Genomic DNA, 17,741 nt, shown 5'->3' on the forward strand with positions numbered 1-17,741 from the left:
GTTTGGAGGTATAAGGTTAAAATGTGTCCAGTCTTTGCTACGCTTTCCGTCACTCATTTTCCTCACGTTCCCACGTGTAGCCTCTATGTAACTCGCAACTTCCTCTGGCTCTTTCCTGCCTCCGAGCGCATTTTGCCGGAGCCCCTCCCTCTCTGGTGTTTGTTTACTCACTGCGCAATGTGTCCGTGGACCCTCCCCTCCCGCTCAGTGTAGACGAGCATATGCTACCATTCATCTTAACCAATCACGTGCGGCTTCCACAAAAAAAAAAAACAAAAAAAAAAAAGGAAACAAACGAAAAGAAAAAAGAAACGGCCCACTAGGAGCCGGCTCCCATTGTTCACTTCAAAGAGCCGGCTCTTAGAGCCGGATCGTTTGCAACGGACCCATCACTAATTCACACACTGATGAGCGCCTCAGGAGGAGCTCAGCGTGCAGACTGGAGCAGCACATTTGCTCCATTCCACAGATATTGTTGAAAACTAAACTGGTCATTTTTACTCGGTTTCTGCAAGTTCGTTCATCGAACAGGAATGACATAAAACTACGGCATAAGGAGTCCAATTATTAAATTTAATTAGGCATTTTTACGCAGTTTACAGATTAATCTGGGTCAGAACTGCATACCATGCCCAGTGTGGTACTGAACATGACATGAAGTACTGACACTGTCTTCTTCAGCTCAGGGTTTCATATAGTCAAAGCTGATCAATCTTGGTTACGTCATATACAAAAGCAGAGAATTTCAGCAGCTGGGTGTTCACGTGACCTCGGAGCTTCCCTTTATCGTTTGGTCTCCGTCAGTGGCTGACCGTCCCACGAGACAGAGTACTTGTGTCTGTTATTGATAATCTGTTAGTGATAGAGACAAACCCAGAATGAACACACTGTTCTTGGCTGACACCAAACATAATGAGCTTCTGTGTCATTAATCAATTATGTTTATTTCCAGGCTAAAACAGATTTCTCAGGCAAATAGATGGAAAGATGGTGAGAGCAAACATATATCAGGAGTATAAAAACTCATTTCCTTCAAGATACAGGTGCTGCTCATATTAGAATATCATGAAAACGTAATGAATGGGAAATGAATGAATATAATATACAAGTTTCACTTTTTGAATTTAATTACTGAAATAAATCAACTTTTTCATGATATTCTAATTTTATGACCAGCACCTGTACTTCTTGGACCAAAGACACGATTATCGGTTTAAGAGATCACAGCCTCGTGTGCAGTCTTACAGATATCTTATTTTCACTCTGCAAACCAGACCTACTCACGGGTCCAAATAAAAGAGCTTTGTTCTGCTGCTTGGAACAAAAACTCCAGGAGCCGATTGGAGCAGATGGAAGTTTATTATGAGAACGACAAAACATAAAGTTGAACATCGAAATACACACAAGGCTGCCGCTCATAGGGGCTTATGGGAAACCCCTCCTGGGTCCATGTGACCTCACATTTGAGCATGTGGATACAATCAGAGACAATGTGATGGTTTCTACACCCCCATTTCCCACAGTTCTAACCCACTCAGGGACAGGGAGAGCATCCAAACACAAAGGCCCTGGTTGGTTGGTGGATTTGACCTCAGGACCTTCTTGATGTGAAGCAACAGTGCTGACCACCCTCTTTTATTTTCTTTGAATCATAATAGTGTAAAACAGCCATCATCCTATTGCATTACTGTTAGAGGTCAATCAGACATTTAATGGTTATATACTGATACAGGGAGTTTGTTCCAGTGAGTAAAAACAAGTGAGGATGCTCTATGTACAGACAAGTGAACACAACAGCAACACACATCATCAGCAGAGAGGTCTGTTGGGCTGTTGGCGATGACTGTCAGTATTTCAGGAGCTTCATGAGGGGCTGGGCTTTATTTCTTCATGCTTCATCCAGAACATCTGGATGAAGCTGTCCTCTCCACTCCACCTCTCAGTAACATGGCCCAGTCAGAGTGTATCTACACACAAGCTGCTGCTGCTTCAACCTCTCTGGATCATCAGTCTATGGGTATCCCCACCTGCAGAGAGAAGAAGAAAGAGTCACTGATGCAGCTCGTCCAGTATAAAGAGCAGTAGGGACTTCAGTCCTGCTCACAGCAGCTGTGGAGTGTAGCCAGCTTCCAACCAAGAAGGGCGTGACTCTGCCGTCTCAACATCAAGTTTTCTACCATATTACATGTGTATTACAGGAGAAAAGTGAAGCGATTTTCAGGGCTGTGAATTAGGTTGGGCTCTAAGGCTGAACTTGCTGCTTTGTATCAGTTCATATCACAGATAAAAGGACACAAAGTGTGTACTTGTCATCTTGCTCTAATCGCTGTCTGTGTTTCCCTCTGTGCTGCACACAGATGCTGCAGTAGTTTGGTTTGGACCCTAAAACGTATTTGCAGCACAGAAAGGGGAGCGTGTTCTCCCACGTTTGTGCGCTTCGGCTTCGTGTTCAGACGAGGACCCGCCCACACTCATATGTAAAGGAGCGGTTCACAGAAACGCGGTGGGAACGCGGGCCCGTTCTTAAGCGTTTCGCCGGTTCATTGGAACCAGCACCAGCACTGGCACGAGCACCGGCACCTCGGTGGTGGAAACATAGTATAAAGGTACTGATGGTTCTCTGAAATAAGATTCTCAGGGTTCTGTCAGACTGATCTCAGAGCTGTGACAAACGTGAAACTACTCAGTTATTTTGTATTGAAAAGAGAGAACAAATAGTGTGAGATCAGATTTGAACCTCACAGTTTGCCTCCATGCACGTTGTAAGGCTGTCAGCTGGAATCCAGCTTTATTTCCTATAGACATGAACACACAACAGCAGCAGTCATCTTCACATCATCTCAAACATAATCACAACAAGCTTCTGGCTCATCCGATTTGCTGACTGATGTTTGTGTCCAATCCTGAAGCCTGTCACCATCCTCCTCTCACAGCTTCACTGAGGAAAGCAGCCACTGAGAAGGCTGCAGCTTTACAGGAAACACTGGATCTTTGCTTTCGTACTAACTGTGTTTGGTAAAATACTGCTGAGAGCAGCATTTACTCACTCCAACCCTCTACTTACTCCAGTTTTTCCAGTCTGCAGTGTGGACTCTCCTTAAGTTCAGACAGATCAGACAGATCTGAAGTCTGCAAGTCATTATAGCTCAGGTCCAGCTCTCTCAGATGGGAGGGGTTGGACTTCAGAGCTGCTGCCAGATAATCACAGCTGATCTTTGACAAACCGCAGCTATACAAACTGTATAAAGAATCAAAGATGTGAGTTTATTAGACAAAGTTTGAAATCATTCAGTGTTTCATAACCAGAGCTGAAGAAGCTTCACAATGTACAAGTTTAGAAAAACTCCAAACAGCTGAAGCCAACAGGATGCAGCTTCAAACGGTCTAGAAATGTTAAAAAGTTATACAATATGTATTTTTCCTGATGCTTCCTAATCCAGTTCCTAATAATTAAAAAAGAAGAAAAAAATCAAAATTGATGCTCTTAAAAATTCAGAGGCAGGAACTGACATAGAGACCATGAGCCTCCATCTTTAAAACTGAGTAACAGATACAAAATCAATTAATCAGGGACATTTTACTTAGCAAAGCCATAATAATATTATAAGGATGCCCCCCCCCCCCCCCCCCCCCCCCCCCACACACACACACACACACACAAACACACACACACACATACACAGTCAATGGACTAAAGCAGAGAAGAAGAACACAGACTTTACCATGAAGATCCTCAGTGTGGATCAGTATAATATCAGCCTTATGTCTGCAGTTTAGTGTTTCACATCAGATTCATCTCAGCACAACTAAAACATGGAGACTGACCTCAGAGTTTCAAGAACACATCGTGGACTCTCCAGAAAACCACACAGATGCTTCACTCCTGAATCCTGCAGGTCGTTGTTACTCAGGTCCAGCTCTCTCAGATGGGAGGGGTTGGACTTCAGAGCTGAGACCAGACAGCCGATCTCTGACAAACCACAGTAATTCAATCTGAATGAAGAATAAAAGATGAGTGTATTTATTAGAATTTGTGCTTAAAATAATTCAGTGTTTCATAATCTGTTCAGAGATGAAGAAGGTTCAGAATGTAGAAGTTCTGAACATGAAGTGAAAACTTCAAACAGCTGAAGCAACAGGATGCAAAGTCCTTTTATTTTTTTTTGCAAATTTACTATATATCAACAGCACAAGAAAAAAAGCATCTTGCACAATAAAAAACTATCATAATGCTTTTAAAAGACCCTTTGAAGACCTAAAACATTGTTTCAGTCCCAATAAAGGTTTTACGAACAGTCCCAGCTACGAGTTGGGTTTACAGTGATGTAACAGAGCAATAATCACTACAACACCATATCTGACGTTTTCTTTGCCTCACCCACCAGTAAAGTCAGTGTTTTTGTATTCTGGACTGACGGTTAGACAAAAACATTGTCTGAAGAGGTCACTTTGATCAATGGATTGAATCCGGTTTACATTGTTTAACCCTCGTAATGTCCTGGGGTCTTTTTTGACCCCAGAGGACAAAAGGTGTATGGAAATTGGGAGGACATTACGAGGGTTAAGAAACATGGGTTTTAGTTTAAGGTTTCTGCTCATATACTGAGTGGCTGGCTGTACCTAAGATGGACCTCTGTGTAGCACAATGTTAGATATGTCCAAGGATTTTTTTTTTTAAAACTTGGATGAAAATCCTCTCCAGTCAATGACTGCCTTAAAGTCTAGAATTTATGGACATCACCCAATCCCCCGCAGGCATTTACTGCAGCCATCTTCAGCTGCAGGTTGTTTGTGGGTCTCTGCATTCAGTTTTTTATTTAATAACTGAAAACCTGCTCTGCTGGGTTCAGATCAGGTGACTGACTTGGCCATTAAAGAATATTCAGCTTCCTTGTCTTGATTAACTCTTGGGTTGCTTTTGCAGGTTGCTGCTCTGTGAAGTTCAGTCTGATCAGTTTGCAGATCTGTCTCAATCCAATCAGGCTCCACGATGCCAGGCAATGAGCACAGGGTCCACCAGAGGCCATCAGGCCCTCAGGCCACCCTCATGAAGTTTCTGATTGTTTGGTCAGAGATATTCACACCAGTGGCTGCTGGAGGTCATTTGGTAGCTCTGCAGTTCTCATCCTGTTCCTCCTTACACAATGGAGCAGATACCAGTCCTGCTAATGGGTTAAGGACCTAGTTAGAGTCCTGACAAAGAGAGCATATTTCTCAAGATTTTTTTTCCTCTGTAGGTTTTAATATACAGCACAACATCACTCTGTCACAGCAAACCAGTGAAGAAAACAGACGTCTCCACAAACATCAGACTTATGTCTACGTTTAAAGTCAGCTCAGCTTTCACTTCATATTCATCTTAACACACAACTAAAACAAGGGTGTCAGACCTCAGACCCTCCAGTCTGCAGAGTGGACTTTGTAGAACATCACACAGCTGTTTCACACCTGAGTCCTTCAGGTCAAAATTGCTAGAAAGGTCCAGATGTTTTAGCCTGGAGGGGTCGGACTTCAGAACTGAGACCAGACAACCATAGCTGATCTCTGACAAACTGCAGTGTTCTAAACTGAATTTGGAGAAAAAAGGTTTATTAAACAAAGGTTGAGCTTGAAATTATTCATTGTTTCATAATCTGTTCAAGGATAAAACAGGTGTAGGATGTGAAAGTTTAGAATATTTAAACCGAAGCTAACATGATGCAGCTTCAAACAGTCTTCAAGATGTTTCAACAAGAAAAAAAAAGAAATTACTACTTGCAGTAAAACCAGTTAATACTAGTTTGGTATCCACTAATAGTGTAATAATCCCTATTGCACCATATTTAATGTTTCAACAAAGAACACTTTTAGAATCAATTTTCACCACTTGGCAACAAACCTGCTGAGGAGCACACTCTGCTTATTGGTGACCCTATTCTTAGAAAATATGATGCTAGAGACACCAGCAGCCATTGTTGACTGTATTCCAGGGGCCAGAGCAAGCAGCATAGAAGGAAAACTTACACTATTGGCTAAGGCCTCTGCACGGCATGTACCACCGGCAGATAGAAGAAGTGGTTGACCTATAAAAATCCTACCACTGGCTGGACAAAGCTGGGCTGACAGACAGCACAGAGGCACTAATCATGGCAGCACAGGAACAAGCTTTGAGCACAAGATTAATAGAGGCTGGGGTCTACCACACCAGGCAAGACCCAAGGTGCAGGCTGTGCAGAGATGCCTCTGAGACAATCCAGCACATAACAGCAGGGTGCAAGATGCTAACAGGCAGGGCATACATGGAACGCCATAACCAAGTGGCCGGCATAGTATACAGGAACATCTGTGCCGAGTATGACCTGGAAGTCCCAAGGTCAAAATGGGACACGCCCCCAAGAGTGGTTGAGAATAACAGAGCTAAGATCCTGTGGGACTTCCAGATACAGACAGACAAACTTGTGGGGGCTAACCAACCGGACATCGTAGTGGTGGACAAACAAAGGAAGAAGGTCGTAGTGATAGACGTTGCAATACCAAGTGACGGCAACATCAAGAAGAAGGAACACGAGAAGCTCGACAAATACCAAGGGCTCAGAGAGGAGCTGGAAAGGATGTGGAAGATGAAGGTAAGTGGTCCCCGTGGTAACTGGATCACTCGGGGCAGTGACCCCCAAACTGAGAGAGCGGCTCCAGCAGATTCCTGGAACACCATCCAAGATCTCTGTCCAGAAGAGCGTAATACTGGGAACAGCTAAGATACTGCGCAGGACCCTCAAACTCCTAGGCCTCTGGTAGAGGACCCAAGCTTGGAGGACAAAAGACTGCCCACAGGGCGAGCTGGGATATATATATATTTTTTATTTATTTATTTATTTTTAATATATAATAAAGATTTTCTTTTTACCTTTGATCTATGGTGCATAAATGACTAATGAACATAATTTTCAGCTGTATAATATATGATGCATTTATTGTCAACACAACATTCACATCAGATTCATCTCAGCACAACTAAAACATGGTGACTGACCTCAGAGTATTCAGCTGACACTGTGGACTCTGCAGAAAACCACACAGCTGCTTCACTCCTGAATCCTGCAGCTTGTTGTCACTCAGGTCCAGCTCTCTCAGATGGGAGGGATTGGACTTCAGAGCTGCTGCCAGATGATCACAGCTGATCTCTGACAAATGACAGTTCTTCAATCTGTATAAAGAATCAAAGATATGAGTTTATTAGACAAAGTTTGAAATCATTCAGTGTTTCATAATCAGCACTGAAGAAGTTTCAGAATGTAGAAGTTCAGAAAATGGAAACTACTAACAGCTGAAGCCAACAGGATGCAGCTTCAAACAGTCTACAAAAAAACTAGAACTTCAACAACATTCATTTTTAAGACATAAAAATGTGAATAAAAGACAATAAAAGTTTTGTATTCAACAATTTAATAGTGTAATTAATAATTTATTCTTTTATTTGTTACAATGAAGCAGTTAAATGAATCTTTTTGTATTATGGAGAGCATAACCTCAGCCATGTGGGGGTCATAAACCAGTGTACTCCTAGTGGTGCTTCCAAACACAGATAAATGTGAAGTTTGGGTCAGTAACGACACTCCGTATAAAATCTGTTGCCAAATCAAATTTTCATACCATATCGAGTGGAGACTGAGTTTAATGACCACTGCCATTGAGAATACTGACCAGCAGGGTGCCTGTGAAAACTATGCTACAGCTGAATAAAGATAAAGGAGGAGAGAGAGGAAGCATCTACAGCAAAAGAGAAAGAGAAAGAAAGGCTTGAACGTGGAGGAACAATCAGGGCTTTTAAATGTAGGAACTATGACAAATATAAGGGGATGTAGACAGAATGCAGACAGTCATAGTAAAAACACAGTACATCCTCAGTAGAGATGGGACGCTGACGCTCTGAAGCCCATTTCACTCTATTGAAGCACACGTTACACTGAGTCGAGCCTTGTTTCAAGTCTCTGTGATCAGCACCTTGTCCTGCAGGTTGAGGGTTGGCCATGAGGCCAACAACCCCACTGTTTAAAACCATTAAGTTACAGAAACAGTGACAAGTGCTATGACCACAGACCCTACAGTACACTTGAGCCAGTGAGTACTTCTGATGAAAGCTTCCAGCAAATAGTCCAGTGTAGGAAAGACAAAAACTAAGAGCCAACTTGGAACGTGTGAACAGATACTGTTAAAAGAACCTTGAACAGCTGGCAGGAAATGCTGAGCAAACTACTGCAAGAGGTGAAATATGTACTGACTGTAACAAAGCACATCAGTGGCAAGAACACCAGCCAGTCTGCCCTTATTAAAGAGAGAAATGGCAACAACCTCACCAGGAAGCACGTGCAAATAGCCAGGTGGGTCAGAGCTCAATTATCCACTACCTGATGACCCTGCTGACACCACCTGAGGGACTGACACCAGTCCCACATCTGAAGTGGACGTTTTGCTCTCCATTAAAGCCGTGAGAATTGGCAGGCTGCTGGCATCAAAGTCATCTATGTAGAAATGCTGGAGTCTTCACCAAGATCTTCAACGCATCTCTATCCCAGTCCTTCATCCCACCATGTCTGAAGTCAGCCACAATTGTGCCAATACCAAAAAAACAGCATCGGCAGCCTAAATGACTTCAGACCAGTCGCCCTGACATCAGTCATCATGAAGTGTTTTGAGAAACTGGTGAGACGCCACATCAGGTCCTGCCTCCCAGCTACCCTCGACCCATTTCAGTTTGCATACAGAGCAAACAGATCAACAGAAGATGCCATAGCAACAGTGCTCCATGCCACCGTCTCCCACCTGGAACTGCAGGGGTGATATGCCAGGCTGCTCTTTGTTGATTTTAGCTCTGCTTTCAACACTATACTCCCAGACAGACGGACTGTGAAGCTAATGGACATTGGTCTTCCATACACCATCTGCAGTTGGCTAAGAAACTTCCTCTCAGACCATGTACAGAGAGTTAGAGTTGGTTCACATCTCTCAGCATTAACACCAGATCTCCACAAGGCTGTGTGCTGAGCCCACTCCTCTACACACTGTACACCTATGACTGTGTCAGCAGCCACTCAGACGTCACAATCAAGTTCGCTGATGACACCACCCTGATCGGATTGATCTCTGATGGCGATGAAACGGCATACAGGGAAGAGGTTCAAAGGCTAGTGGAGTGGTGCTCAGAGAACACCTCTAAGACCAAAGAACTGATTGTAGACTTCAGAAGGAGGAAGTCCAACCGGCAGTCAATCTGCATCGATGGACAGTGTGTGGAGAAGGTGTCCAGCTTCAAGTTCCTGGGGGTGTATATGGATGCAGATCTCCAATGGGGTTCCAACACCTCAGCGGTGGTGAAGAAGGCTCAGCAGCGTCTCTATTTCCTGAGGATCCTTAAGAGGCTGAATCTGGAAAAGAAACTGCTGACCGTCTTCTACCGCTGCTCCGTGGAGAGCGTTCTGATGTACTGCATCTGTGTGGTTCTCCAGCTGTACCACAGCACACAAAAAGGCCATACAGGGGGTGATCAACACGACCCACAAGATCATTGGACACTCTCTCCCCTCCCTGGAGGACCTTTACAGCACCCACTGTCTCAGAAGGGTCTACACTATCATCAAGGACAGCACACACCCAGGACACCGGATGTTTGAACTGCTGCCCTCGGGCAAATGCTACAGATAACTAAAAACAAAAACAAACCATTTGAGAGACAGTTTTTAATAACAGGGCCATATCCCTGTTAAACAAAAACAAGACAGTTCACCTGTAGGCAGATCTGTTTTTCCGTTTAAGTGCAGTAACTTAGGTTGCAAAAGCACCATGTGCAATAACTGACAATCATGTGCAATAACTGACAATCATGTACAATAACTGATGCTGCAGTTGTACATCTGTATATAGGATATCTTATAGTTAATTTATGTTTATGCTCTTTTAAATTGTTTATAGTTCTTTTAAATTCGTTAATGTTTACATACTCTTTTCTTTTAATTGCACTGGGGGGGGTATCCAATTTTGTTGTGCAAATGTACAAGTACAATGACAATAAAGGTTTATTTCATTTCATTATTTCATTTCATTTCATATTTCATTCATTATTTCAAAATACTTAAAGCCAATACTTCACCTGAGACCTCTTCAGGGAGACTGGGAAAAGGTACATTTCCTGAACTGGAACAAAGCCGCCTAAAAAAGTTGCAACCTCCAGAGTTATGACACCTGGCATTTTTTTTTCAATTTAGCAAAAACCCTAAACCCCAGAGTCACCAAAAAATTCAACTTGACCAGGTCTTTCTGTGTGGAGTTTGCATGTTCTCCCTGTGTCTGCGAGGGGTTACTCCAGGTATTCCAGTTTTCTCCCACAGTCCAAAGACATGGGGTTAGGTTACCTGAGCTACATTTCCACTGCTTGTGTCAGTTTCAATTAATCGGTGAAACACTTAATGGGCCCGTGTTCCCACCACACTTTGTGAACTGCTCCTTTACGTATGAGCGTGGGCGGGTCCTCATCTGGACACAAAGCCGAAGCGCACAAACGTGGGAGAACACGCTCTCCTTTCTGTGCTGCAAATACGTTTTAGGGTCCAAACCAAACTACTGCAGCATCTGTGTGCAGCACAGAGGGAAACACAGACAGAGATTAGAGCAAGACGACAAGTACGCACTTTGTGACAGCTGGGATAGGCTCCAGTCCCCCCCAACACACACACACACACACACACACACACACACACACACAAAACCCTGAAAACAATAAGTAGAAGAAAATGGATTGATGGACGGACAAGACATCAGTCCATCTGTCCACCACACTCTCCCCTCAGCTAACATCTGTTGCCATTTTTTGAGTGTGTATTTGCACCATGTGAGAACAAATTGCTAGGATGTGGTTGTGTATGGGTGTTGGGGTTTTTAGGCATCTTTAATTGGCATTCAGACGGTCACAGTGGGGGATGTTGCCAGTTTGAGTGGAGCGTCATAGTCAATGGAAACCTTTCAGAATAGTTCCCCGTAGAGTCTGGTGTACAGCAGAGATGCACCTCTGAGCACAGAGGTCAGTTGGTTAATTGTGTTTGGAGTGGCCTCACTCAGTCAGGCTGCAGTGTAGGTTATCATGCATATGGTGAGACACATGTTGGTTTTTGTTTTTGATGTATTCCCTGTAATGAATATCCTATTTTTAAGTGTTGGGCCACTCAATGTACTGCAGCACCATTTATTTTTGTCATAGTATTTAAATTATCTAGTAAAGAAGTTCTCTTTTTGCTGCTGCTTTTATATATTTTTGTTTTATAGTCAAATTCAGCTTAGTGAACCAAGTGCATGCCTACAATGCTTCCTACATTTAAGAGGTGTGAGTTGGCTGGTACGGCTGGTAGATTAACTATAAAGTGTATGTTTGTGCGCACCCACTGCTGCTTAGTGCCTCAGGTCACACCAACTCTAACAAATGCAGGTAGTGAACTGACCTTAGAGCCTCCAGTTTACAGTTTGGACTCTTGAGTCCAGCACACACAAGTGTCACTGCTGAATCCTGCAGGTTGTTCCCACTCAGGTCCAGTTCTGTCAGATGGGAGGGGTTGGACTTGAGAGCTGAGGCCACAACTTCACAGTGAATCTCTGAGAGTCCACAGTGTGTAAAACTGTGACGACACATATGTTACAAAAAAAGAGAGAGAAAAGTTGAACACTTGCTGTTTGACATTTTGCTCGTCACATCAGTGCTTCAACTGATCTGATCTGACATGAAACAATAATTGTCCTCAGTCTCTCTCTCAGCGTGTCTATGTCATGTGATCTGTAGTTTACAAAGACTCATGTTAATTCATGTTAATGAGTTTTACTTTAAATGAATCACTTCACTCATTTCAGGATTATTTTCCTCTTCTGAAACCAAATCACTGTTACAGCCTTCATTATTATCTGCTGTTCCAGAGCTTTCTCCCAGCTCTCACCTTCCAGCCTATAACTCTGGACTGCCTGCTTCCCTCCCCTCATTTTCATACAAGAACCTGATTATTCTGTTTATAAGAAATGTGACTCTCAAATCCTGTCCTGTTTCTGTGACTGATTTCTGTCAGATTCTACAGTTTACCATTCTGCATTCATTTGGGCTTTCAGTAATTTCTTTGAACTATTCTTTCTCCAGACTGGAATGATTGTACAGCATACATCTTTGATGACTTAAACAAAACCACAACTGTGTGCACAAGTTCATTTAAATTAGCTGGTATTCCTGCATGGAGCCACATTTTAAGCCTGGACCACAAACTTTCAACAGGGTTGATGTCGATGTTCTGGGAAAGCCAAGCTTGATGGGCCATTTCTAATTAACTGCAGATTCCAGGATCATCAGTTCAAACAATTGTACACAAGTATGTGTGATTCAGATGTGTCACCACTGTCATAAAACACCCATGTGGCAGACAGGTTGCGGACCCAAATGCAGAACGTGGAAGACAGGACTTAAACTTAAAGATAGCTTCAATGCTGAAGTTTCTTCCAAAACAACAAAATACAACCAAGCAGGGCTTAGAGCCAGGAATGCAAAAAAAAAAAAAAAAACTCAGGGAAAATGCAGCTATGAGGAATGATGTGACAAGGAACTGAGGAAAACTGAGGACTAGCAAACACACACAGGGTGATTAGGGAAAGAAGACACAGCAGGTGAACAAACTCTAACCAACGAGACAAGGACAGCAAAACTGAACACAACACACACGCTAACAGGGACTGACAAAATAAAACAGGAAGTAACGCCCACAGAGACCGACTAGACAAGACACAGGAACCATAATGAAGGCAGAGGAAACTGAAACTCAAGAACTAAAGCCCAAGAAACTAGAAGCTCGAGCATAACCACAAAAATATCATTACAAGAATTTAGTTTAAGAGTTCAGTCTAAGGACAACATAAAGTCAAAGTGGCCGGGACAAAGATACATCGAAATACAAAGATGGAGGACTAAATCAGCAAACGAAGAAACAAACTGAAGAATTTAACAATAACAGAATCTCAAAAACCAAAAAATACAAAACACATAACACCAAGCAAAAGGACCAAGACCACAACAACCACTTTGCCAAGGTCTGGAAGAAGAACCAAACTCTCACCCTCTAATGAGAGGAAGTTGGTTATGATGTTCAGGAACAACCCAGGAACCATCAAGACTCAATCCTGCCATGAACTGGAAACTGCTGGAATACCAATATCAATGTCCACAGTTAAGCTAGTCTTCGTAGACTGAGAGGGTGCTGACCAAGGAAGAAGACACTGATCATAAATCACCTCCTTCAAGCTTCCCTGAAATTCACAGCTGCCCACATGGACGAGCCAAATACCTTCTGGAGAAAGGTTTTATGGTCATTTGAGACAAAGATTGAGCTGTTTGACCTCAATAACAAGAGGTCTGTTTGGAAGAGTAAAGGTGCTGCTTTCAAACCTAAGAACACCACAACTGTCAAGCATGGTGGTGGTAGCATCAGGCTCTGGGTTTTCAGGGTTAGGGTTGCAGGAAATCAACCAATTTAAACAAACTCTATCAATTCTACCAAGAAGAGTGGTCAAATATCCAGCCAGAATGATGCCAGAAGCTTGTTGGCGGCTACCAAAAGTGTTTGGTTAAAGTGCAAGTTGGTAAGAGACATTTAATCAAATATTAGTGGGGGTTTATGTACATATTTAAGTCTTTGTTTAAGTACTCTGACCCTGTGTGGAAACTCAAAGGAAATTCAAACAGTTCTTGTTTTTTGAAGTCATTACAGATGTATGTTGTTCAATCATTCCAAGCAGCTTACACACAGAGCGTGATCTGGACTCACTGAGCCTTTCTGCAGTTCCTCACAGCTGGAATCAATCTGCGTTGTCCCTCCACCGATGTGGTGTGCTTCTTCATGTTCAACTCATCCAGAACCTCCTCTGACATCTGCAGCATGTAGGCCAGAGCTGAGCAGTGGATCTCAGAGAGTCTTTTCCCTGATTTTTCCTCTGATTTCAGGAACTCTTGGATCTCCTGATGTACTGAGAGGTCGTTCATCTCCATCAGACAGTGGAAGATGTTGATGCTTCTGTCAGGAGAGATTTCATCACTGTTCATCTCCTTCAGGTTCTTGATGACTCTCTGGATGGTTTCTGGACTGTTCTCTGTCTGAACCAGCAGACCTCCTAAGAGTCTCTGGTTGGACTCCAGAGAGAGGCCATGAAGGAAGCGAACAAACAGGTCCAGGTGGCCATTTTTACTCTGGAGGGATTTCTGCATGACTCTCTTCAGAAACACACACTCTAAAGAGCTGTCATCATCATCATCATCATCATCATCATCATCACCAGATGAAAGAAAAAAAAAATAATCCTCAACGTCTTCCTCCAAGACATTCTCGGTCTTATGTTCCCAGTCTTTTCCCAGGAAGTCCTCCAGCACCTCCGTCCTCCTGCTGGTGAAACAGTGGAACATGAAGACTGCAGCCAGAAACTCCTGAATGCTCAGATGAACAAAGCTGTAGACTGTTTCTGAGAACATTTCACACTCATCTGCTTTAAAGATCTGCGTGAACACTCCTGAGTACACTGAGGCTGCTCTCATATCGATGCCACACTCTGTCAGGTCTGATTCATAGAAGATCAGGTTTCCTTTCTGCAACTGATCAAAAGCCAGTTTTCCCAGAGCCTCAATCATCTTCCTGTTCTCTGGACTGCAGCGTGGATCTCTGGATCTTTCTTCATCACTCTTGATGGTCTTTGTTTTTAGGTGAAACAGCAGAAGGCGTATGTACAGCTCTGTGAGGCTCTTGGGCAGCTCTCCATCCTCTCTGGTCTTCATGATGCACTCCAGAACTGTAGCAGTGATCCAGCAGAAGACTGGGATGTGGCACATGATGTGGAGGCTTCGCGATGTCTTGATGTGGGAGATGATCCTGCTGGCCTGCTCCTCATCTCTGAATCTCTTCCTGAAGTACTCCTCCTTCTGAGGGTCAGTGAACCCTCTGACCTCTGTCACTATGTCAATATACTCAGGAGGGATCTGGTTGGCTGCTGCAGGTCGTGTGGTTATCCAGAGGTGAGCAGAGGGAAGCAGGTTCCCCCTGATGAGGTTTGTCAGCAGCACATCCACTGAGGTGGACTTTCTAGGGTCAGTCAGGATTGTAGTTCTGTGGAAGTCCAGAGGAAGTCGACACTCATCCAGACCATCAAAGATGAACACAACCTGGAAGTCTTCAAAGCTGCAGATTCCTGCTTCTTTGGTTTCAGGAAAGAAGTGATGAACAAGTTCCACCAAGCTGAACTTTTCCTCTTTCAGCACATTCAGCTCTCTGAAAGTCAATGGAAACATGAACTGGATGTCCTGGTTGGTTTCTCCTTCAGCCCAGTCCAGAGTGAACTTCTGTGTTAGGACAGTTTTCCCAATGCCAGCCACTCCCAGTGTCAGCACCGTTCTGATTGGTGCTTTTCTTCCAGGTGGGAGTGTAAAGATGTCTGCTGATCTGATTGTAGTTTCTGGTCTCTGTGGTTTCCTGGATGCTGTTTCAATCTGTCTGACCTCATGTTCATCATTGACCTCTGCAGCCCCTCCCTCTGTGATGTAGAGCTCTGTGTAGATCTCATTCAGGAGGGTGGGGTTTCCTGCTTTAGCGATGCCCTCAAACACACACTGGAACCTCCTCTTCAGGTTTGACTTGAGTTTGTGCTGAGGACTCTGAGACGTCTCTGAAACAACAACAATAAGATCATCAGTCTGTAGAGGAGCCGTCTGCACAGCATCAGGAACTTTTTCATCTGCATCTGTACATCAATCTGACTTCAAGCTGCTCACATCTTTAAGTTACAGTTATGAGCTAATGTGATTCATTGGAGCTAATAAACAAATCATTGTAATGCACTCGTCCCTGGAGAGTCATTCAAACACTCAGTGTAGGTTAGAAGTACATGAACCAATACAAAGTTCAGTAAGGAGTTAAAAACCTGGAGTCCAGGTAATAAAGCAGGCTGGGTGAGTTCTTGGTCTGAGTCCAGGACTGCTTGTTCTTTGAATTCCAAAGACCTGATCATCCACTCATAACAGATACAGCTATCAAATCACCCGGCTGCACAGCTCGCTAACACGAAAGAAAGACTGGATAAGGCAGAGGAGGGAGGTCACTCACTTACATACCAAAACAACTGGCATACCAGAGCAACAACAGAGGTCACCCAGTCTGAGAAACCTGACTGTCAAATGAAGACCCTTTTACCTTCTCATCAGTTTCCTGCACATGCTCATTTAGCTTTGAGCCACAGCATAACAGGGAAGAGAACAGGAGTCTGTCACTATCTTTTTCTATCAGTTTGATCAGAAACATGCACATGAACGGTCGATCGATGTCAGTCTGGATGTTGGTGTCGGAGAATCCACAGGTCCCACATCCTCTTCATGGAGCCCCTTTCACTGGGATTACATGTGCAGCAGCATCCCAACACTTCCCGATTCTCCTCTAATGCCGTATCCTTCCAGCAGCCACTGATCATCAGTATGTCCTGGTTCCTCAACACCTGATATGGACCTCCGAGCGATGTTGTTTGTAATTCAAACCCAAAGTAAAGCATTCATAATATTAACAGCAGAAATTTACCCACAAAGACAAAACTTGTGTTTACAAACACACATTTAATCCTGTCACAGCTGACAAACACATTAAGCTCACCTGGCTGAGCAGATGGATCAAACAGCTCAGAGCAGAGAGCGGGATCGATGGTCCGAAGGTGTCGGATCATTATCCTGCAGGCTTTATCTCCCTTTTTCCTCACCGTGTCAATCAAATCCCGAGCCTTATCTGCTGTGACTGTGGTCCTCTCCTCTATCGATGCTTTCTCTGGATTATTCAGGACACGGTCGGTTAGCAGAGCATCGAGGAGCTGCGTGAGGATTTCCTTTGAAACCCTCTGAACAAAGTTCCTCCGTACCCTGCTGAGCTCGTCCTCTGCAGGAAGAGACACAATAGGAATGCATCCTACTTCTCTCTGAGGGAAAAGTGCTAAAGAAGACGCTGCATCCATATTTACAGTCTCTGAGACTCTGAACTCCACACTGTTCCTACATGTGGCCGCTGACTGGAAGCTTCACAGCAGCTGACACGTACAGAGAGACCACATGGAAGCAACAAGAGCTACGATTGGTCAGTCTGGGCTTCATGTGTTTCTGTCTTAAAGTCTTACTGAGCTTACCTGCTGATGGAGCTGATGGATCTGATGGATCTGATGGAGCTGATGCAGCTGATTGAGCTGATGGAGCTGATGGAGCTGATGGAGCTGATGGATCTGATGGAGCTGATGCAGCTGATTGAGCTGATGGAGCTGATGGATCTGATGGAGCTGATGGATCTGGCTGGTCCAGTTCAGACATCTTTGAGCTGTAAAAACTGTGAACTGTGAACACCATTAATGAACATCTCCATGATCTAAGCTCCGTCAGTCACGTTGATGCTATGTTGCTATGTATTATGGGATGGAATTATCTGCTCTCCTCTCATAGAGGACGCTCCAGTGTGTCCTCTGCTATAGGAGGTACCAAAGGAAGTATTATTAGAGGAAGTAAAGGAAGCACTGAAGCTCCTTCCTCAGTACGTGGAGAATCCAAACAGCTCCATCTGAGCCTGCAGAGACTTCAGGAAGTTACAGCTGGGTGCTGCACACCTCTGTGAGGATCTGCAGGGCAAACAGGAAATGCCCACAGTCATACCCCAATGAGGAGAAGGAGCCACAGGGTACCATGA

General features: G+C 43.9%; 1 protein-coding gene across 1 annotated transcript; it reads right to left on the reverse strand.

The window, feature by feature from the left end:
• Positions 1-1,356: 1,356 nt before the first annotated feature.
• Positions 1,357-17,371, reverse strand: LOC115799880 (NLR family CARD domain-containing protein 3-like). Its single transcript, XM_030757179.1, has 9 exons — positions 17,194-17,371; positions 16,674-16,949; positions 13,818-15,699; positions 11,466-11,639; positions 7,010-7,183; positions 5,391-5,567; positions 3,826-3,993; positions 3,065-3,238; positions 1,357-2,027 (listed from the first exon to the last, which is right to left on the reverse strand). The coding sequence occupies exons 1-9, from the start codon at positions 17,369-17,371 to the stop codon at positions 2,012-2,014; spliced, it is 3,219 nt and encodes a 1,072-aa protein (XP_030613039.1). The 3' UTR covers positions 1,357-2,011.
• Positions 17,372-17,741: the final 370 nt, after the last annotated feature.

The sequence above is a fragment of the Archocentrus centrarchus genome, chromosome 20 (genome assembly GCF_007364275.1).
Source record: "Archocentrus centrarchus isolate MPI-CPG fArcCen1 chromosome 20, fArcCen1, whole genome shotgun sequence".
In the NCBI taxonomy this organism is placed as follows: domain Eukaryota; kingdom Metazoa; phylum Chordata; class Actinopteri; order Cichliformes; family Cichlidae; genus Archocentrus; species Archocentrus centrarchus.

What these genes read in the sequence shown, in the direction of transcription:
- LOC115799880 (XM_030757179.1), bottom strand. Translation starts at nt 17,371, where the DNA reads ATGTCTGAACTGGACCAGCCAGATCCATCAGCTCCATCAGATCCATCA. An exon ending in AGGAACTGCAGAAAGGCTCA is followed by an intron (nt 11,640 to 13,817) that starts GTGAGTCCAGAT and finishes GTGTCGTCACAG; the next exon opens with TTTTACACACTGTGGACTCT. An exon ending in TGCAGACTGGAGGGTCTGAG is followed by an intron (nt 3,994 to 5,390) that starts GTCTGACACCCT and finishes TTCTTCATTCAG; the next exon opens with ATTGAATTACTGTGGTTTGT.